Raw genomic sequence first — 21,923 nt, 5'->3', positions numbered from 1 at the left:
ACTGTTGCTGTGATTTGGCACTATATAAATACAATTGCATTGAATGGAATTTGGACAAGAAAGCACCAAATGTGTCGAACACCTTGAGAGAACCGTTGTTGTGATTTTGTGCTATATAAATGAAATTTAACTGAATTAAATAGAACTGAATTGAATATAGACAATGCATACATGAGTACAGTAGAGATGGAAAGCATGGTACTCACAAGGAGAAGTTGTCTTCGACGAAGCAGCGGTTTCTGAGCAGGCCAGACCACAGCTGGACACCCACTATGCCAAATATGAAGAAGACGAAGAAGCACAGCAGCAGTACATTACCCAGCATAGGCAAGGTGTCCAGCAGCAGGGTCACAAGGATACGCATACCTGAGAGAAGAGACAAAGCAAAGGTCAAACATCTGTGCAGCACACAGTAGATCCATATAGCTGCATTGTGTGGATCAGGTCTGTTTGAATGGAGAATCCAAGCACTTTCAGTTAAAGAGGCACTGCAGAACGTTTTTCATCGCTGCATATATCCTAGTCAAACAAGTACCATTCACACTAAATGCTGCATAAATCCTGTTTTAACAGACCTGCAGGGACAAGTGCAAAATTTTGTGTTTTATTCATCTGATGAAATGACACACTTTCCAGCAGATGCCGAAGTAGCTTTTTTCAGTTTAATGAAAATGAAACAAAAATGATGAATCACAGAAATAACAGCCTGTTACATGTCATAATCTAGTAAATATAGCCGCTCTGCGCTTTATGTTTTATACTACCAAAACAGGGCTTATTAAAGGACTGTCAAAACACGGTCATTCATTTTAGGAGACGAAGTACAGTGCTGTGGGTCACTCGTAAACAATATGGGGCCCTTGACAAACAGAAATGATTCAGTGTGTCAGTTTCTCAGGATGAAATTTTTCGCCAGTAAAAAGGTTTTCAGGAAATTGAAATGAACAACTGTAGACCGCCATGTATAGCAGAATTTAATTTTGCCCATCCATTTTTTTAATATATAAAGCACTGCTAATAATGACTTATAAATGGCATGTTGCACTGACAGGACCGATAGCTTTTGTTTTAGTTTTTAGGCTTTTTCCACATTTTTGATGTGAAAAACATAAAGAACTGGGATGGAGGTGGGTTGCAAAGAGGCTTGCAGATGTACAGCAATGTTGGGCAAGCTAAAGCAGCCAATAACTCTTGTTAGAGTTTCCATAGAAAGGTATCAGCAGAGCCAGATTGATCTTGTTCTGCCTGAACTGACTCTATGCTCAACAAAATTAACATCATGCAGTTTGACACATAGCTAGCTACTGCCTTTTTATTCCACACATTGTTTATGTTTGCTTTTTTGACAGAATCTAATCACTACATGGCCCACAGTACAACTCGAACACAACGTCTGTTCACAGTAGTATCCGATGATTGTTAATAAAACACTAACTAGGCATTATAGACACTAATATATAGTGTATACACACTACAGTAAGCCCTAATTGGTCCAACACCAGATTGCCAATGTGACAGTGACAATGTCTTTCCAAATTTAGCGAGATGCTATTTAGAAGTGGTGCAAACCAACAGCATGTATTGATCATCAGTGAAATATGTCAAAGTTTCTGCTGCTGAAAAGTACTGTAAGTGCTATAACTGTCCACGATGACACTGGTGTAGCAAAAATCCAAAGTGACATCCCAGTCAGAGCCCCGGACGGCATAAATGCTTAGTAGTTACTAGAAACCTGTCATTTCACTGTGTTGGTGTGCTTAGCAACACCCTTTTAAAATAATGTTTAAAAATATATTTGGAGAAGACACAATGGTACTGAGTCAAGCGGAAGTAGTTAGCAGTCTGTGAAAGTACCAGCAGGACTCCTACAGTTTGTTCTGAATTAAAGCCACAGTAAAAGACCTGCTTTATTGCCTTTCATACAGTACATCTCTAAATCTGTCTGCTCTGGACAGTGTTCCCTCATGTTTCTGACAACACACACACTTCCTACCGCCTACACACTCCCTCTGCTAACTCTGGCTCTGTCCCTCAGATTTTGATTTGATTTTCACATTGATTTTCTCACTAGCTGTATACTATCCAACCATCTGTTAATCTATCTTACCTAACCTTGTTCAGTTCTCTCTTGTTTTTGCCAATGTGTAATCTCTATTCTCCATCACACTGCTTTGGTTTCCCCTTTTCCCCTCTGTGTCTTTAGTTCCACCTCTGCCTGCCCATCTCTCTGTCTCTCTCTCTCCTTCTCTGGCTGTGTTTTTGAGTCAGGCGTTAATAATGAGGATCATTTTCCTGATCAGGGGTTTTCTGGGTAATTGGATAGGCCGAATCGAAGCCTGCCATTGCAATGGCAGAACTCATTTGATGGCACTGAGGAACAGAGGGCAGAAGGGAAGGACACTGAGTCAATGGAAAGGGCACCAAATAGGCAGAGGGTGGGAAAACGAGATATATGAAATCAAAGGGTTATCTGGTCCCATTAAAAGAAACCAAGGCACTGAGCTCATTAGTTTATTTGGGGGATGCTTTCAAAAGGGCAGGTGCGGATTTGATAAAAGAAAATGTTACAATTTGTTTACTTATAGACACCCTGTAAAAACATGCTAATTTTAAGACTTTTAAAACATTTTGGTATCATTTTGAATGAAATTGTACCAAGGTTGGTTGGTTGGTTGGTTGGTTGGTTGGTTGGTTGGTTGGTTGGTAGGTAGGTAGGTAGGTAGGTAGGTAGGTAGATAGATAGATAGATACGATAGATTTCCCATTACAGTTTTGTGTTTAATCACTTTGTGTTTTTTTGCAAATCCTTGATTCCACTTTGTGCTTTTTTAATGTTGCCTCAATTTCAGGCCACACCAGCATCCCATCAGTTATTTACTCTCTCAAGTATACAATGCTGTAGTTTCCCTTTGTCATTATCAGAATATTCATTTCTAGCCAAAGTTTCCATACCTCATTCAAATTGTACATAATCTTCCTTTTTTCCTGTGCATTGTGCTTTGGTTTTGTCATGTATTCATTTTCACACGTGCCTTGTTGTCTAAACTGACTTGCCACCTGCGTATGACCACAAATATTTTATTTTGGATTTGACTCAGCCTCCTGGTAGCAGCATAGCGTCCTGCTGGCTTTATATCAGTTTTGGCACATTATTGCCACCTTGTAAATTGGACTGTGGATTATAGTGTTGTCTGATCCAAAACGGCATGGATGCAGCTGCATTGTGTGATCTAAATGTGCATAGAAATTAAAATAGCATTATTTTGGTCTACAATGCTAAAAGTATTTAAAACCCCAAATATATGAATGTAAGAACATTTTATAATTTTTAAAGACTAGTGCCAGTTTTCAGGACATTTCAGGATGATGAACCATCTTGTTCTTTAATAAGTAATGAATTAATAAAATGTCAACATTTCAGCAAACTCATTTAAAATTTGGGCCAGTGATATTTTCATAGTGAATTTTAGGTATGTAAGAATCTCCCTTCTTTAAAAAACTGCAGTGTTTTACCATTAAGAACTGACCATACAGATAAAAAAAAATCAAAGCAAAATAATTCAGTTAGTTGATTTCAAATTTTATCTATACAGCGCCAAACAACAACAACAGTTGCTTCAAGGCGCTTTATATTGTGAGGTAAAAACCCAGCAATAACACAAAGAACTCTCCAAATTTCTCTGCTCGCTTGAAATACTTGTAAAGATCCTGAAACCTAAATGTTTTAATCTGAACCGGACGAGTGAGATGAGAAGGCTGTCAGGAGTCTATCCCAGCTACCAGAGGGTGAGAGGCGGGATACACCCTGGACAGGTTGTCAGTTCTATCATGTGATGTTATTTATGGGTCCTTAATAACATACTACGACAATGCAGTTTACAAGACAACACATTACTTGTTTACACTCTGCCTGCTCGGATCTGGTTGTTATGTTTGTGCCGTTCCAAAACTTCCAAACTTTCCTCTAGCAGATAAACTAGTCAACATCAACACTTACAGCATGATTGAAGGGTGTTTCTTCCATCTCTGCTTTACTTTTTAAATTTGTCTTTATTAGCTGTGATGAATGTGGATACCAGTATATTGGCAAACAGCTAACATTAAGTTATAATATTGAGAAAGTTAGAATATTTCTCTGCTGAGAAATCAGTTGGGCTCTACTTCAAAATATTAAAGGGTAATCAGAAAAAATGAGCAATTTCCAAGTTAAAATCCCATCAGATGTGTTAGGAGCAAAACAAAAAATGGGAATATGAGATGAAATGAAAAAAAAACTAGTGAATCAAAGTGGGTTTCCCTTGACATCTTCATGGTTCTTTTTTTAAATATACATATATCAGGAATACTTTAAAGTGTGATTTGGAGGAGATCCACTGTCAGAATACACAGTAAAGTCTTTGCTTGTGTCCATATCCACTAAAATCTCCTCTGGTCTGGAGTGAAAGTGCATGCATTTACCATTCCTGTTTTAAAGTTGGCGAAATTTCATCCTTTTCATGTTTAGACGACTGCGCCATCTGAGACTGACACAGCAAACTGCATCAGAAACTTTTCATATCTTCAGCTCTGAGTTTGTTTTTCGTTTCAGTTCTTTTTTGTTTAATCGGGTGCACACTGACAGATTTTATTTTTTTTCCCGTGTTGACAGATGGGAGGAAATCCAAGAAGGAGTTTGCGGACTTTCTCAGATCTGGAGAACAAAATGAGCCACAGCCCGTCAAGAGAGGCAGGGGGAGAAATGAAGGGAGGAGAGGAGCAAAGGTAAGGCACAAGAGAATGAGTGACAGTGCTGAACATTTGCAGGATAACTTGCGTGTTTCGCCGACACTGGAGAAAAATCCAGGAGCTGTGAAATCCAGCTAAAATTGAAAAGTGACAGCAGAGAAAGCCTGGAAACTTGAATGGTACTTGAAAAGCACGGTTCCGTTTGTGTAATAGCTGCCACATTACACACTGGACACGGTAGCAGCATAAATAGCATTTACCATCACGGCGCAAGATGAGAGGCGTAAAGAAATTATCTGCGATGCTCCACTCATCGTGCAAGTTATTAAATACGGCTCTGCAGGGCTGTTTACAAGAGAAACATCCTGTCATGATTCAAGGGAAGCGATCCAGTGCAGGGAGTTATGTAAAAATGAAGGCATGACTCACTGCCTGTGGCCATTTGTAGCCACTTGCCCTTTGGTGGGAGACACCTTCATCACGACTGCCTGAACTGCCTGAAAATATACGGATTCATTCAGAGGTGTGAGGGCCCATACGCTCTGAGAGACCCGAGTCAAAAGGTAACTCTACCCCGTGTTTCCCTGTGTTTGGTCATTGCAGACACACACACACACACACACACACACACACACACACACACACACACACACACACACACAGAGTGCACATTAAGCAGCGACTCCTTCATGTGATCGCTCTCAGAGAGTAATGTGCTGAGCTGTGAGGATGCTGCTTAGCTGTGCCTGAGTTAGCAACAGCAGCTGGGATTAGTGTCCAGACAATGACGGGCTTCATATGCTGTGATTCAGAGCAGCAGCACTACACATCTGCATCTGAGATTTCTATAACTGACACAGCTCAGACTTACACACCCACAAGACTTGTTATCATCATTATTTTAACAGACCTTCGTGGGATTCTGTGAAGTGGATAAATGTGTGAAAGTATAATGGTTACAACATTGAAAAATGCTGGAAGATAAATATCAATAATGTTAAAAACAAAAATTTAATATGTTCATTTTGAAATGCCCTCATTTACATTTAGAGTCATCATGTGGAAATATGTTTGTAAAGCACACACATGCGCACACAAATAAAAACATTGTTACAATTATTTACTTAACTACTTCAAATTACATTGTCCTGCAGATTTGCAGGTAGGTTGTCCAAATGGTGTTGTCCTGTTCCAGCAGAGTTTATGTAATCATCTTTTTAGAAGTCCATACAGTTCCCATCATAGCAGGACAGGTATGAAAAGGTAATGTAGTTACAACTGAACATTTTGCACTGAGACTGATAGGTGATATTAGCTAAAAAGGGTCAATAACTTCAATGAGTGGAAACAAAACTAGTCTAGTAGTGAGTTTTAATCAATCAGTTATTGCTAACATGACAAGATACATAGACGTTACTAACCAAGCATTCATCCAGCTATAAAGTGGCTATATTTGTCAGAACCCCGTGCAGTACCAGTTATGACAGATTAAATATGTAATATATAGCAGTGCTTTTGTTTGTTTGTTATTTTGCTTTTTGCATATTCATATAATCTATTGTATAATTGTACATGCTTGTGCTGCATTCACAGTAAGGCTCATTATTTCCAAGAAACTAAATGTTGTCTTGGAGTTATGAAAGAGCTACGTGAACTCGGTTATTTCAATTGGAGAGAAAAAACCACCAAAAGACAAAAAGACTGTTCATAGAAGAAGGACGTACCATCATGATGTCACTGGTTTCTAAACACTGCATTTTGAAGTCAATGTTTTGGCACCTAGTTAGAAAGCATGTGTTCTCAATTTTCAGTAACAAAAAAAATCAACTTAAATGAAGAAAACTTTATCTGTATCTTTGAAAATTACATTTGGGGACTTGTTTTCAGAGCTAGCCTCAAGTGGTCACGAAGGGAACCGCAGCTTCGGGCACTTTGGGTTCTCACATACAGTGAGAGTGCAACACATTACAACACATTCATCACATTAACCATCTTAGAATTGCTGTAGTCATCGGCAAACATATTAATGTTATTCAAGTACGGTATGTGAAGGGTTTTTCTTTTCTCTCTTTCTTTCTTTTTTTAAAATATAGTCTAAATATGTCCGGAGTATGATCAAAACCAGAAGAGTCTCAGAGCTGGTACGCCTGTAATGGCTGAACATTAAAGAAGTCAGCTTTGAGCGATTGGTATTTGGAACAGGCGTGATGGCAGTTAGGAAGCAATTTAGCCAGAAGTAAGACGACATAAAGTATTTGAAGTGGCAACAGTTTGTTTTGCAGAGTGCTATTGTGAGAGGAGTATAAATCAGGGCATTAAACAATACATCGTCTGGATCAGAGCCATTCATGAGAGTAACTTGTTAAACAGTGACAGACGCGAGCATGAATCTCTTAAGAAGAACCTCTGTTTATGTCCGAGGTAAGACAATCAATCCACCAAGCCTCTCCCAACCTCTACAGTGTGCTCATTCCAAGTGATCGACATTTCATATTCAATAACAATCATCTCCTCCTCCGCCTGTGTGCCCTCTCCAACCTCGCCGTGGGCAGCCACTCCATTCCAACACGGCTGGCAGGCGGGTTGCTGCGTGTGATCGGGGGAGCCATCTGTTAGCAGGCAGATTAGGTCTGCTTCCTCTGCTCTGCTGTCCAGGTCCAGCTCCGGCCCAGCCAGCTTTGTAATCTGTGTACTGTGAACTAATGGGCTTTCTGAGTCGAGGGGCAGCATACACCTGCGTCTCTTCTTATTTGCTCCGAGTGGACGGCAACAAGCTCGCTGTAAGCGACTCCAGACAGAGATGATTGCATGTCCCCAAAATGAAAATAATCCTCTGTGTAAGTGAGTCATGAGACTCATAGCCAGAGTCCATGTGGAAAAAAATGAAACCCGATGAAGAGAACGGGCTTAGAACTGAACTTTTGTAATCATCGGAATTTTTTTTTGTATTGACCAGTGGATACAAAATTATGAGAAACAGACACTGAAAAAAAAATCTAAATTAGTTTACTCACATAGTTTTATGCTTATGATTATTCTACATACTGAGTCAGACTGATCCATTTTCCACAACGGGCCTTCCATACAAACAAACCCACATGGGCATAGCTGTGCAAATGCAGATAAACAAATCCCTAAATTAAAGATACACAATTTATATGAGTGAGTGAGTGCAATATACATATATAAACACACCGATCAGGCTTAACTTTATGACCACTGGCAGGTTAAATGAATAACACTGATTATCTTTTCATCTTGGCTATCAGGTGATAGCGAGTGAGGTATATAAGGAACCAGGCGAGCAAGCAGGAAAGATTAGTATTTGAGCGAGTTTGACATGGGCCAAAATTTGATGGTTTGTAGGTTGTTCCTGGTCAAAGTGGTCAAAGGAAGAAACAGCAGCCAGTCTGCAGCCAATCCTCACTGATGCACAGGGTGAGTGAAGGCTGGCCCATGTAGCTGAACGTGTCAGTGCACCACAAGTTGTTGTGTACAGGGCTGCATGGTCACATACCAGTCAGGATACTGGATCCTGTCCACAATGGGCACGTGAGCTGGACTGGACAGAACCGGACTACCAAGCAATGGAAGAAAGTAGCCTGCTTGGACAAATCATGTTTCCGAAATGTTACTTTGACATGTACCACCAGCTAAGCATCGTTGACCACATACACCCTTTCATGGAAACAGTATACCCCGATGGCTGCGACCTCTTTCAGCAGGATAATGCTCCCAGCCACAAATCAGAAATGTCTCAAAAATGGTTTGAGGTATTGATTGGACTACGAATTCCTCAGATCTCAGCCCAATATTTATATGTATTTATTTGAAGATGGTTTAACTTGATTGGATACTATTTTTCTTCTTTGTACTACCCCTTTTTCACCATTTCATCTGCAATAGACTCCGGCCCAGCTGTGAGGCTAGTTGGATAAGCTTGAAGGAACGATTGGATGTGATAAATGATGCCCTAGACTCCATCATTCACTCAAACAAATGATGACTTAAAAAGGAACATTTTTCCACCTTTTTACACATCTACTTGTTCACTTGCACTTACCCCTGCATCAAATCTCTTTGACAAAACACAGCTGTGGGGTGATGATTGTGCGTGCTTTCGTCTTCTGCTTATCTGGGAATATTCCAGCTGATCAAAGACCTGAACTTCAAGCCTTTAGAAACTGTGGCAGCTTAAAACCTTGAAAATGACTTGGGACCGAAAATTCAAGTAAAACACAATCTCTTCTGTCTTTAGGCAAGGAAATATCACTCGCCCGCCAACAGCTGCTGGGGGTGTTCTTGTCATAATAAGATTCGCCTAAAAAGAGCTTTTTGTTTTTTACAGCAAAAGATTGACAGCGGAGAGCAAAGATTACGCTGTGACATTCTTTACTTTCATCCTCTGGCAAACAACTTCCTCTTCTGAACTCTTTCTAACCTTATCAGCGTGTTATTACTTCAGCTCTCCTCTTTAAACAAGGAGCCCTCCGGATCAAACCCGTCCCCTGACTCATCCAGGCTCTCCCTCTTGTATTTACATCGCAATAAAACAGCAAAAGTCAGGGGGTGACTTAGGCCTTTCTATAAAACCCTTCTCCCAACATCTTAGGGAAGAATAGACGCTAGGACGTTCTTGTGAGCTCTTTAATTACAGTACTGTGGCTTGGCAAACAATGTGCCATAAGAGGAGGGTGAGGAGGAGGAGGCATGGTCGTGCTGGGAGCTGCGAGGTTGATAATGTTCCTGTGTTGCTGTTGCCTTTAGGGCGTATCTGGGTGGAATTACAAGACAGTGTGCATGAACCTGGTACAGCTCAAACACCAAGCCTAACAGAGCGTGGAGAACAGGATGAAACACTACGTATTATTGATGCATGGGTAGAAATAACAGCTTGCATGTGCATGCACTGCAGGTTCGCGAGTGTGTGAGAAAGTGAGGAAAATGTGTACGAGCTCTACCTGTGCATATGTGTGGGCTAGTTTGATAAGGCTCTGGGGAAAAGGGCACATGAGGCAGCTCAACAATCAGGAAGTGCCTGAGGGCTATTAATCAGTCTCATTAAGACAGGGATGGGTAAGAGTGTGTGTCTTGTGTGTCTTGTGATAATCAACTATTGACTGCTGCCTCCAGCTTATCAATCGCTCAAATGTGGCGTACTCGCAGCAGCCAAAAGTTTCATCGAGACTCACCGAGTCTGGGAGGAATGCAAAAGTTTTATCTTGTTACGTCTGCTCATTTGCAAGCCTGAGGCATAAAACCACCTTTGCCCTCCAACCTGACGCAATCTATTCGGTTTCTTAAGTTACCCATGAATTATTGCCTCATTTAAAGACACAATCGGATGAACTAAGCTTTGGCAAAAGTTCAGTAAGATCAACACATTCTCATTCCTAACTTATCTTCATTTAACGCACTGAGTGCATATTTAATGTTAGTTTGCAATGTGCAGGGTAGTCCTCCAGAATACTATCTCGCTAGATGAGGAAGTATAAAAAACAAAATCACGTCCACGTTAGGAGGGATGGCAGCAACTTTGACCTTTAGTTTTCAGACTGTTTCGGGTAGGTTCAATCAAAACGACTTGATTAGGTTTAATAAAAGCTTATGATTAAAATAGGAACAGATTAAAAGTCAAATACTGCTCCTACAGTAAGTTTAAGAACGGTTTCTGTAAAGTACAAACCTCGGACGGTACCTGTAACTTGTCTCATGATGTTTTTGGCATTTTTTGTTGTGTTAAGCTTCAGAATGATTCGGCTTTGTTTTGCTTGTTAAATTAAGGGTACGTGTGTAAAATCTCACCACTAGATGTCAGATTGCAGTCAACTGAATTCTTACTCCTCCTACTTCAAGTGCACAATGCTAGCTATGGTGGCCGCTGTAGGTGTCCACGTCTCATCACCCTGGAAATGGCTGTAAAACTGACTGACTAATATGGGAGTTTGATATCAGTCAATGATTTGGTGAAGCTCACTTCTTTCCCATGACACCTATACTGAGGCGAGTTGTTGAGGATATCCTGAACTTTTCTGTCAATGCTGCTGTTAGCAGCTATTAGCCGGCAAGTCGATCTAACCTTGTTGGACTCGGGCTCTTTGACTACATCCTCTCATCATATGAGAGTTTATTCACAAATTGTTTTTCAGAGCCGGCACATTAGCTGGCATAATGTTAGCTTATAACTACCTGTTGTTGTTCTCACTTCTCTGGAGAAGTTGTAATTACAACAATACTGGGAATTAATAATTATGTTTATGCGCATTTAAGGTTAAGTGGCTTAATTCCAGGTTAATAAGAATCAGTGTATATTTATGTGTACAACATTGTGTTTGTCTATTAAATAACCTTAAATTCTATTCACAGTACCTTTACATTTATTATGATATTATCAAAATGTCTGTGTCCATTTGTGACATAAAATAGGGCTAATACATGACTTTGGGTCACCTGGGTTACATCACTGGTCCTAAAAATGCATCTCATAAAGACAAAAAGTATATATGGGGATTCTGATCATAATATCCAGAAACCTAGTTGTCCTATGATGCAAACCTTAAATGTCTTTGTCTGTCAGTTCCCACACCTTTTTTGTTCCCATACTTTTTAAAACGCGCTTTAAAATGCACGTTTAAATTCATAGTGTCCCGATGGTATCACCACTCGGTATTTTTTCTGACTTCCTCTGCAGCTACAATCACTTTCAAAGGCTATGTTGTACGCCACATGTCTACTACACTGTCATGTATTCATAAACCCAGTGGAGTTCCTCTTTAATCCCAGCAGCTGCTGTTCGGAATTAAGAACTTGCCGATAACCACGGTGGGAAAATTCATTAAAACCAAAACCAAATAAGGAATTACAATTTCAGTTGGCGGGTAAGTCTACTAGGAACTTTGGTAGATGAGAATCCATCATGCTGGATTCCTTTTCTATTCTGAAAATACTGCGTGTTGCATAGTAAAATAAGCGTGAACTAAAGCCTGAGGATAAAAAAGGATTTTTTTCCCCTTCCCTGCATAACAATGGCACCTTTACGCCTATAAACACAAGGCAGGAAAAATTACATTTCAGCATTCTAGTTAGTATTCTAGCTTTCAGTGCCTCAAGGTCTGTAACTAAAACCTATTAATGCAGCTCTCTTCAATTTGAATTTTGTAGCAGCTGACTCGAGGATACAACAGTAGCATTTGCTGATAGTATATATTTAAATATTAAAGAATGTGGTTATTAAATAGTTACTAGAAGCACCTTTTGCCTTGAATATCTTGAAGAAAGCCGGGGATGCTCCTCTGTCACCCAAGAAAACACTGTATTCTGGACACAAGAGCACCCAGTAACTCCGTTTGAATACTACACAGAGGTATGTCACTGGCTGTCATGTCTGCCTTGATTTAGCCAATGACAGGCTGGTACAAGGTCCCTGCGGACTGGTACTGGACGTGAGGGTAATAGCCAATCAGATGGCAGACGGTGGGTGGTGATATGGTGGTGACACAGTCTGGGATTTTTGTTTTTTTGTTGGCAGCCAGCGGATGGAGCCTGCGAAATGTATCTGTCACTTCCACTGGCAGGACTGCCATGTTAGCGCATCAATCATTGCCAGAGTGCCGGACGTGGACACCGGCCCAGGAACAATGTGCTCGTTAACAGGAGTTAACGAGCACATTGTAATAGCTGTCATCTACCGCCCCCCAAAATTTAATTCTGTTTTTATCAGTGACTTTGCCGATCTGCTGACCAATCTAGCTACTGTCTCCCCTAATATAATATTGCTGGGTGACTTTAACGTTCACGTGGATAACTGCGACCATCCCCTTACCAAGGACCTTCTATCCTGCCTTGATAGCTTCAGCCTTAAACAATACATAAACTTCCCTACCCACATTAAGGGCCACACTTTGGACCTAGTCTGCTGTTCTGGACTTACCCCCTCCATCTGTAGAGCTGACGAACTGCTAATTTCGGACCATCTACTTCTCTCCTTTAATGTTCACATGACCCTCTCTGTAATTAACAATCCCCGTATTATCTCTTTCCGGAATATCAAGAATATAAATCTTGATATCCTTTCCTCTGCTTTTTCTAGCTGCTTGTCTTCTAACAACTTAGCTATTCAAGAGGACCTGGTACTTTTTTATAATCATAGCCTTAGTAGTATTTTAAATTCCCTGGCTCCACAAAAAACCAGAACTGTACTTTTTTCTCGCTCTGCACCCTGGTACACCCCTGAACTCCGGCTACTGAAAGCTAAAGGCCGACAGCTTGAACGTCTCTATAAGAAAACTGGCCTTACTATTCATAAGGATATGTTTAATAACCACGTTCTGTTTTACCAGGAATGTATTAGTCAAACCAAATCTGCTTATTACTCTGCTATTGTCTGCTCAAGTGAGAACTCTACCAAGACCCTTTTCTCACTATTCAACTCTTTTAACAGGCCACCTGATTCTCTCCCTGCTCATCTCTATTCATCTAACTTCTGTGATGCTCTAATGCTATTCTTTATTGATAAAATTCATAAAATACACTTAGACCTGGACCCTAATGCTCAATGTAGCTTCTCTGTCCTAACTTCTCCCCCTTCTCACTTCCTCTCTTTTTTTCAACTTCCATCCTTAGCTGATATTGCTGATCTCATCCATAAATCAAAGCCTTCTACCTGCCAGCTCGATCCTATCCCCACTGTCCTCGTCAAAGCCTGCTTACTCCCTCTCCTTCCCCTCATATCTGCTATTATTCACTCTTCACTCACCACTGGAACTGTTCCTGCTTCCTTCAAAGTTGCTGCTATTACCCCAATTCTGAAAAAAACTGGTCTAGATCCCAACAACTTTAATAATTTTCGTCCTATCTCCAATCTACCATTTCTCTCAAAAATCCTTGAAAGAATAGTTGCTTCACAAGTCCATCTTCACCTAACTGATAATAACCTTTACGAACAGTTCCAGTCTGGCTTTCGTCCTCTACATAGCACTGAAACTGCTCTTATAAAAATAACAAACGACCTTCTTATAGCAGCTGATTCTGGTCTCCTCTCCATCCTTATCCTTCTTGATCTGAGTGCAGCTTTTGACACCATCTCTCATCCCATTCTCCTTAGCAGATTAGCTTCTATTGGTCTCTCTCACACTCCACTAGCCTGGTTTAAATCATACCTATCTGACCGCACTCAGTTCATTCAATTAAAATCCTTCACTTCTCAGCTTTCTCCTTTATCCACTGGGGTGCCCCAGGGATCTGTCCTCGGGCCCCTTCTTTTCATCATCTACCTTCTTCCACTCGGACATATTTTTCGTAAATATAATATTCAGTTCCACTGCTACGCCGATGACACCCAGCTCTATCTCTCTACCAAACCTGACTCTACTCTTCCTCCACCCTCCCTCATCCTCTGTCTAGCTGAACTTAATTCTTGGTTCTCCTCCAACTTTCTTAAACTCAACAGCAATAAATCGGAACTTCTTCTGGTTGGCACTAAACGACTGCTATCCAGAATTAACAATTTCTCTCTCACCATCAATAACTCGCTGGTCCCTATCTCTCCCTCTGTGAAAAGCTTGGGTGTCATTCTCGATAGCACATTATCCTTTAACTCACATATCAATAATATTACACGTGCAGCATATTTCCAACTCCGTAACATTAATCGCCTCCGCCCCTTCCTCACACCTCACGCCACTGCCATTCTCATCCATAATCTTGTTATCTCTAGAATTGACTACTGCAACTCATTATTATTTGGCCTTACACAAAAATCTATCAACAAGCTCCAACGTGTCCAGAACTCTGCTGCCCGTATTATTACTAGGACTTCTTCTACCCACCACATCTCCCCAATCCTGAAGCAACTTCACTGGCTCCCGGTCAAATTTCGCATCCATTTTAAAATAATTCTGTATACATTCAAGGCTATTCATTCTCTCTCTCCACCGTACCTCTCTGACTTATTACAGATGAAGCTCCCATCCCGCTGCCTCAGATCTTCATCTTCTCTTTCTCTCTCTGTTCCCTCTGCTCGTCTGATCACAATGGGAGGGAGGGCCTTTAGCTGCTCTGCCCCTCGACTTTGGAATTCCCTACCCCCGGACCTCAGAAATATTAGTTCATTCTCTCTTTTTAAGTCCACCCTCAAAACTCATCTGTTTAAAATTGCCTATTCTTAAATTTCTGTATGTTTTAACTTTTATCTTCTATTTTTATCATTGTGTATATTTCCAGTTTTTATCTGTTGTACAGTGTCCTTGGGTGCTTTGAAAGGCGCTATTTAAATAAAATGTATTATTATTATTATTATTATTAGTGTGAAGATGTGCGTGTGTCTGTGTTTTAGGATGAGCTTCAGCCTTCTGTTCCAATATGGACTCAAGGTAAGACAAAGAAAAAAGTCCAAAAAGACCCGCGAGGGGCTCCGGATAACAACAAGGAGGAATGTGAACTCTTAACAGTTTATACATTTGCTGAGCCAGGTTCAGATGACTTACATTCTTGGCAGCAGTGGACTAATAGCAACAAGAAATTTAAATACAAGGCTGGAGATGGAAAGTTTTTACCATATTAGCAAAAGGTGCTGACCTGTAAGTGCTTGCATATAAGCCATCAGCTGAGGTGTGCAGACACGTGTCACCTGCAGGTTTAGTTATGTTTACATTTTTGATATATTGAAATATACAACTGACAATTAAAACTAGAGAGTCATCACAGATAGATGGATAGATAAAGAGATCTATTGAGTATGGTGACCCATTTCCCTTGTTCTCCAGTAGCAGAGATATACCATTTCCATTTCAACATAGCAAACTGCAACCCTGTCTACACATTATATACCCATCCATACTAAATAGCAATGACAGTATTGGTGATTTGAAACTTTGCTGGTGCTAAATAAAATACCTTTTCCTACACAACACCTACACTGCATAGAGCTGATGCTCACTGCATTAGAGTAATTGCTGTTAATGTGCCAAATGGCTTTCTTTCAACCTGTGGAGTGGTCAGCTGCTCTACACCTGAGCCCAGAATGCTGGCTAATCACTTAGAAACATGAGCATTTAATGTTCATGCATAAGCAGCTCTTAAGCCCAATTCACACTGGATTTGAATAACCCCAGGTTGATTGCAACATATTCACACCATGTTAACAGATTTACTAAGGAAACTCTCTACATAATGCTAATTGTGAGGCACAGATGGAACAGCGGAAATACACTGGCCTAGATGCATCTCTGTGCACACAGTGGACGAAAGAGAGACACCAGGGAGTTTATTTCCCGCCAAAACTCCTTCTTGAAGCAATCATGCCACTCGGCCTGCAGGCACTCGTATTTCAGCGATTGTTTTCAAGCACTAAATTAACTTGAATTTCGGTGGTCACCAGGACACTAAAATTGCAAATATTGAATCAACAGTCAAGTCGACTAAAAATCACAATAGAAAGGTTACTAGTTTGATAGAAGATAATGTTCTTAAAAGCCTTTTTTCCCTCTTGGTAGATATTTTTCCCCAATGTAACTTGATACGTCTCTCTTTTGTCTCTGAGAGCACTGAATCACCGTTAACTTCATTCATGTAAAGTACTGTCCATAAGTCTTAAGTTACCCAGTATTTCTTTGTGTTTCATTAGGCAAGTGGGAAAAAGATTAATTTACTGAAATGCCCGAGTTTGTAAAACACAAGAGTTTGTAAGTCAATATTTAGTATGACCATCTTTGTAGCTCAACACAGCCTGAACTCTCTGATAAAAGTTTTCGTTCAATTTCTTTAAGTAGACTTCAGGAAGTTCTGCGGGCTTCCTGAAGCTTTTGAACAATGGCTTCTTGACAGCTACCCTTCTACTGAGACCATTTCTGATGACGCCCCACCGAACAGTAGGTGGCTCAACTGAAGTCCCATTTGCATCTCTGAGATCCTGTGTCAGGTCTTTGATGGATTTGTTCCTATTTCTTATGGAAATGACTTTCAGATACCATTCATCTTTTATAGATAGTTTTTGCCACTTCTTCGTTTGTGCCCCAGAAAAAGAAGGGCAATTTCCTCAAATTTCTAAAAACACACTATATTCCATGCTGAGATATACTGTACCAAGTTTTCAGCTAATAGCTCTTTGGGAATCACCTTGTTGGTGCAAGAACACTATTTCATGCTTGTCCAACTGTGTTATCCTTGGCATTTTTCATAGATTCAGCTAAAGAAATGGGAACGAATTGTGTTGCTTCTAGCAACAAAGTGCCTGCAGATGCTATTTAAAATGGGTTCGCTGCTAAGTTGTTTATTATGTATAGACACAAAAATGATTCATCCCTTAAGTAAGGTGCCAGTTTATACTTTAGTGATTCTTAGGCAAGTGTTAAGTGACTTAAAAATATAATAAAATAATTGCCTGCCAATAAGTCAAATATACCACTTGTCCCCCCTCCCAAATAAGGTAGTAAAATCAGAACAAAATATCAGATACCATATTTAGACAAGATATTCGGTGTTGGTGTCTGCTTTGGTGTTAATGAAATTAGCACCAATCCCCAAAATATGAATGATTTCACAGGTTAAGGCAAATTACATTTTTTCCCTCTTCATCTTTTCTGACTGCTTTTTTTTTTTTTTACTAATTTTGCATGTGGCTATGGTCACTGTCACTACTGGTAACATGAGGAGATACTGGGAGCCTGCAGAGGTTGCATAGGTAGTCCAACTTGTCCAGGGTGTTATCTCAATACATGCTATTGGCAGGTTTCCTATGTTTCCCAGCACAGTCTCAATAGCATGAAAAATATTCCAGGAGAGACACAGTTACTCTAGGAGAGCTGGACAAGTCCTTAACCCATCAGCAGGACTGGTATCTATTCTTTTGTAGAGCACTATAAAAATGTTCTCCAGCACGTCATTGGTGTAAACAATCAGAAAAAGACTTCAAGAGGGTGGCTCGAGGGCCCTACATTCTCTAGTGGGACCTTTGCTTGCTGTTCGGCATCATCCTGATTGGCATTCGTGATAGAATATCAGAATTAGCAGGTCCACGTGTTGGACCTGTCACATCTGCTTACATGTGACAGACATGAAAGTAGGGCTGGGCGATATGACCCAAAATTCATATCTCGATATTTTTTAGCTGGATGGCGATATAAGATATATATCTGGATTTTTTTTTTTAAAGCCATAAGTTAAGAACAAAAAGAGAGTTCCTAGTCACACTGTCCCAGATGTCACACGGGCACTTTTATTTACATACAGCGTAGATGTACATGAAGAAATTACTCAAAAATAAATTATCAGCATTTATTAAATAATCATGGTCCATAAATAAAAGAAAACAATGTTGTTTTTGTGCATAACAAAAAGCTCACAATTGTGCAGTCAAAATGTAAACTAATAGACGCTGAGCATAATAACAAAGAGACAGATTTCACAGCTGCACCACGTCTCTGAACAGGTGCCATTTGTGGTCCTTATACACACACAGTACGTATCACTCCGCGAGGCTCCTCCTCGGTAGCCGTAATCCTCCAACAATCCATCAAGCGGTGCAGCTCTGTAGCTTAGCAAAGTCATAATAAAAATTTTTTTGACAGATTGCTGTGCGCTGTGTACCACATAAAATCGGTTCGCGGTCAGTAAGCACAACCAGAATTCATACATAAGACGCACTGTCGATTTTTGAGAAAATGAAACGATTTTAGGCCGTGCAGCCCCTCCGGGCTGCATGTCGTTAGCGCGGTTAGCTCGCTAGCGCGGTTAGCTCGCTAACACGTTGACGCCGTCCAGCCCCATGCACGGTAACTCGCTAACGGAGATTTTCCGCTTTCATCTTGTCATTGCCTGCAGGTGAAGCTATGGGGGAGTTGTGTTCAGTGCAGGAGAGGCGAGGCCGAGTAACGTTGCGTAGAGACAAAAGTGGACGAAAGAGAGGCAAACCTGCGGCTCCACAAATATAATTATAACGTAACATAGACTATATCGATATAAACGATATTGTCACATCTTATATCTCGTATGAAAATATATCGATATTTTTAAAAAACTCGATATATCGCCCAGCCCTACATGAAAGGGTCTGGAGAAGCCATGAACAACATTATGCTGCCTGTAACGTTAGTCACAGTGAGCAGTTTGGTGGTAGGTCAGTGATGGTCTGCCATTAGATATCAGAATAAAATCCCTGCACCAACTGTCAGGTCTGATGCTAGGGCAGTGGGTCCTGGCTTCCTCCTGGTTCATGACTGTACTCATCCTCATGTGGCAAGAGTACGCAGGCAGCTCCTGGAGGATGAAGGAACTGATACCTTTAACCTGTCCCACGCTCTCCTGACCTAAATCTAAGAGAACACTCCTGAGACATTATCTAGTCCATCTGAAGCCACCAGGCTGCACCTCAAACTATCCACGAACTCAGTGATGCCCTGGTCCAGATCTGGGGGGTTTCCCCAGTACGTCATCTCGTTAGGAACATTCCCCAACATTGCCAGGCATTCAAACAAGCAGGTGGTAGCCATACAAACTACTGAGTACTATTTTCAGTTGATGCAATGAAATTCCAGCAGAACTGACCGGCCTGCTTCATCATATTTGCGCTTTGATTTTCAGGGTGTCTTTGACTTCAGCCTTAACGATAATACCAATCTCCATCAAACAGTTTGGTATCCTTTCACTCCTAACACCTTACCCAGGCTGTATAAGTATTGATATCCAGCATGATCTGATGACTTTTCTAAGTGTTTCTTTAATATGCTTGAGCACTGTATATCAATAATAAATTATATAATTAATTATGTGGACAGAGCTGCTTTTGCATGTATGACTCAAAGCCACATCACCTCTTTTAAAATATGGCAAATGCGCCAATTAGGCAAGTCAAATTCTTTTATCAACTTGGTGAACTTTCAAATGTCAAACTGCAGCTTTGGCCTTTGTATCACTGTAGACTAATGAAACAGGGGAAAAACAGAAATGGGAAAAAGCCTCATACTCTAAAACCTCTCTATCATCTAGGACATGAATGGCCAACATCAAAAAACTGGAGAACCCACGTGTTCAGATTCAATTCAGTTTACCTCCAAATAGCCCGAGCTACACAACAAACATCCCCACCCAGAGTCATGATGAATGCTGCAAGTTTCTCCACAAGATCTGATTAGACAGCAAAAAAGCTAAAACGGGGGCAGAAGACAGATAGAAGCCACACCAAAGGCAGTCCCCCCACCACCCGCCCCATCACTACCACCAGTATAAATCTACCCAATGACATTTTCCCCACAGGGCCAGAGTCAGACCAAATCATCCGCACATGAATGCCACTATTAGTTCCATGATTAGGGTGAGGGATGGTTGGATGCCTAATGAGCGAGTCAGTGTGAGTAACTGTGCACTCTCTTAGTGTGTGTGTGTTGCATATGAGGGGTAATGAGCAAGGGTGAACCCCCCGCAATGGCTTTGATTGACAAGAGAGTGAGATTATACAAGGGGCTTAAGAGTGTCATCATCTGGGGGAATGGGTGAGGAAGGGGGTTGATATCCCATTCATGCACCCACATGGGGTAAACACCTGCACACACACACACTGAAACACATTGCGATGAAATGATTCTGAGAGAAGCCAATGACATAATTAGGATCTGTATCTAAAATGAAAGCATTGCAGGTGCTGATATCAAGTTAAGAAGGAAGGCACCAAGTGGACTGCTGGGGTACTATAGAAATCCTTATGATTTATTTAAACCTTAATGTGTGCACTGGAAATTCAATCTGCACTGATTAAACAGTAATGAAGACCGATGGAATAGAAGGGGAAGGGAACAGGGGGCACTCTTTCTGGGGGAGGGTGTGAGAGTAAGTATGAGATGGGCGAGGATGCGAGACAGGGCGAGTGACTGAGGGATTCGTGGAGGGTAATGAACAAGTGTGACAGTCAGTCTGTGAGTGTCGCTATGAACTACAGTCCTTTAATAGAAGTTGGTGAATTGGAAAATTGCTTATAAATCTGTCAGAGACCAAAACTGTTTGGATGGGGAGAATAGCAAAACACAGAGATGCTGAAGGTGTCCAACCGTGGATCAACTTGCCTCTGACCTACATACCGCCATTGTGGAGGAACTGAACCTGCATGACCAACAATTATAGCAAGCAACATTACAGGCAAATAGACCCAATATAAGATATAAGATAAGATAAAACCATATGGCTAATATCTTTGGCTATCAAGCCTAGTTCATCACGAGAACCAAAATACTGCTTGCTGGCCATTGGGAAGCAAGCAGTATCCATTTTTGGATGTGCCTTTTGATTTCTATTTACAGGACTCCTCAGCATCAGTTCAAATCAGTTTTATTTATTTTACTATAATGTACAGACTCTACTATAATGCAGAGAAAACCCCAACAGTCAGACAACCACCTATGAGCAAACACTTGGCGATGGTAGGAAGGAAAAACTCCCTTTTAACAGGAAGAAACCTGGAAGAATCAGGCTCAGGGAAAGGCAACCATCTGCTGCAACAGCTTAGGGTGAGGGGAGACAGGGTCAGGGCAAAAGGGATACTAATTTTAATGCACAGGATAGTTGTTAGCTGTTTTTCAGCATGCTTCAAGGGGAATCAAGAGAACACAACTGAGTGGTCCGACTTAGTGATTTGATTTTAGCTGTCTGCTAAGCATCAAGTCTGCTAAAACAACTTTAACTTCAACTTTAGCCTCAACAAGATTGAAAGAGGTGAATTACAAAAAAATACAAAGGTCACTCTTTGCTGTTTTTGCTCTCTTGATTTGAAGCATACTGAAAAACAGCTAATAGCAAACAAGAGCCTAAGGAGTGAATGTAAAAAAAAAATACTGCTATGTGGTTATTATAGAGATCAAAACAACACATGAACAATTTTTTGTTGGCATTAGGCTAATTTCTTAGCAGAAGTTAGCCATTTTAACATGAAAGACTGTGGGGATTTAGTCACTCTTGGAGCCAGCCTCAAGTGGCCATTGGCGCTTTTCCATGCCGGCTTCATTTTTCAGCCCTGCAGGTTGGTTGGCTGCTTGGTCAAACTATGATATGGTGTCTGTTGCACACATGGGTTCCTGCTTTTGCATGCAATTTAAAAAAAAGAAAAAGAAAGAAAGAAAAAAGAAAAATGCCAAGCGCATTTAAAATTGGACCTGACTGTTTTGGCCCAATGAAAGGAGCGATACTGAGATATCAAAGGAAGCAAAACAATTAGT

The 21,923-nt window shown here is 40.8% G+C and overlaps 1 protein-coding gene across 13 annotated transcripts in view; it reads right to left on the bottom strand.

Moving 5' to 3' along the window:
- The window catches only part of cacna1g (calcium channel, voltage-dependent, T type, alpha 1G subunit), a 208,763-nt gene that overhangs the window by 137,810 nt on the left and 49,030 nt on the right, over window positions 1-21,923 (bottom strand). For all 13 annotated transcript variants that reach the window (XM_086302859.1, XM_086302861.1, XM_086302851.1 and 10 more), the window contains exon 4: window positions 207-366. In XM_086302859.1, coding sequence (XP_086158985.1) covers window positions 207-366 — 160 coding nt within the window. The remainder of the gene's footprint in view (window positions 1-206; window positions 367-21,923) is intronic.

Source organism: Aulonocara sp. 'chitande type north' Nkhata Bay, linkage group LG8 (assembly GCF_057382095.1).
Source record: "Aulonocara sp. 'chitande type north' Nkhata Bay isolate Kocher_YH1m ecotype deep benthic linkage group LG8, A_spYH_male_GT1.1, whole genome shotgun sequence".
In the NCBI taxonomy this organism is placed as follows: Eukaryota; Metazoa; Chordata; class Actinopteri; order Cichliformes; family Cichlidae; genus Aulonocara; species Aulonocara sp. 'chitande type north' Nkhata Bay.
This window is presented reverse-complemented; position numbering and strand designations above follow the sequence as displayed.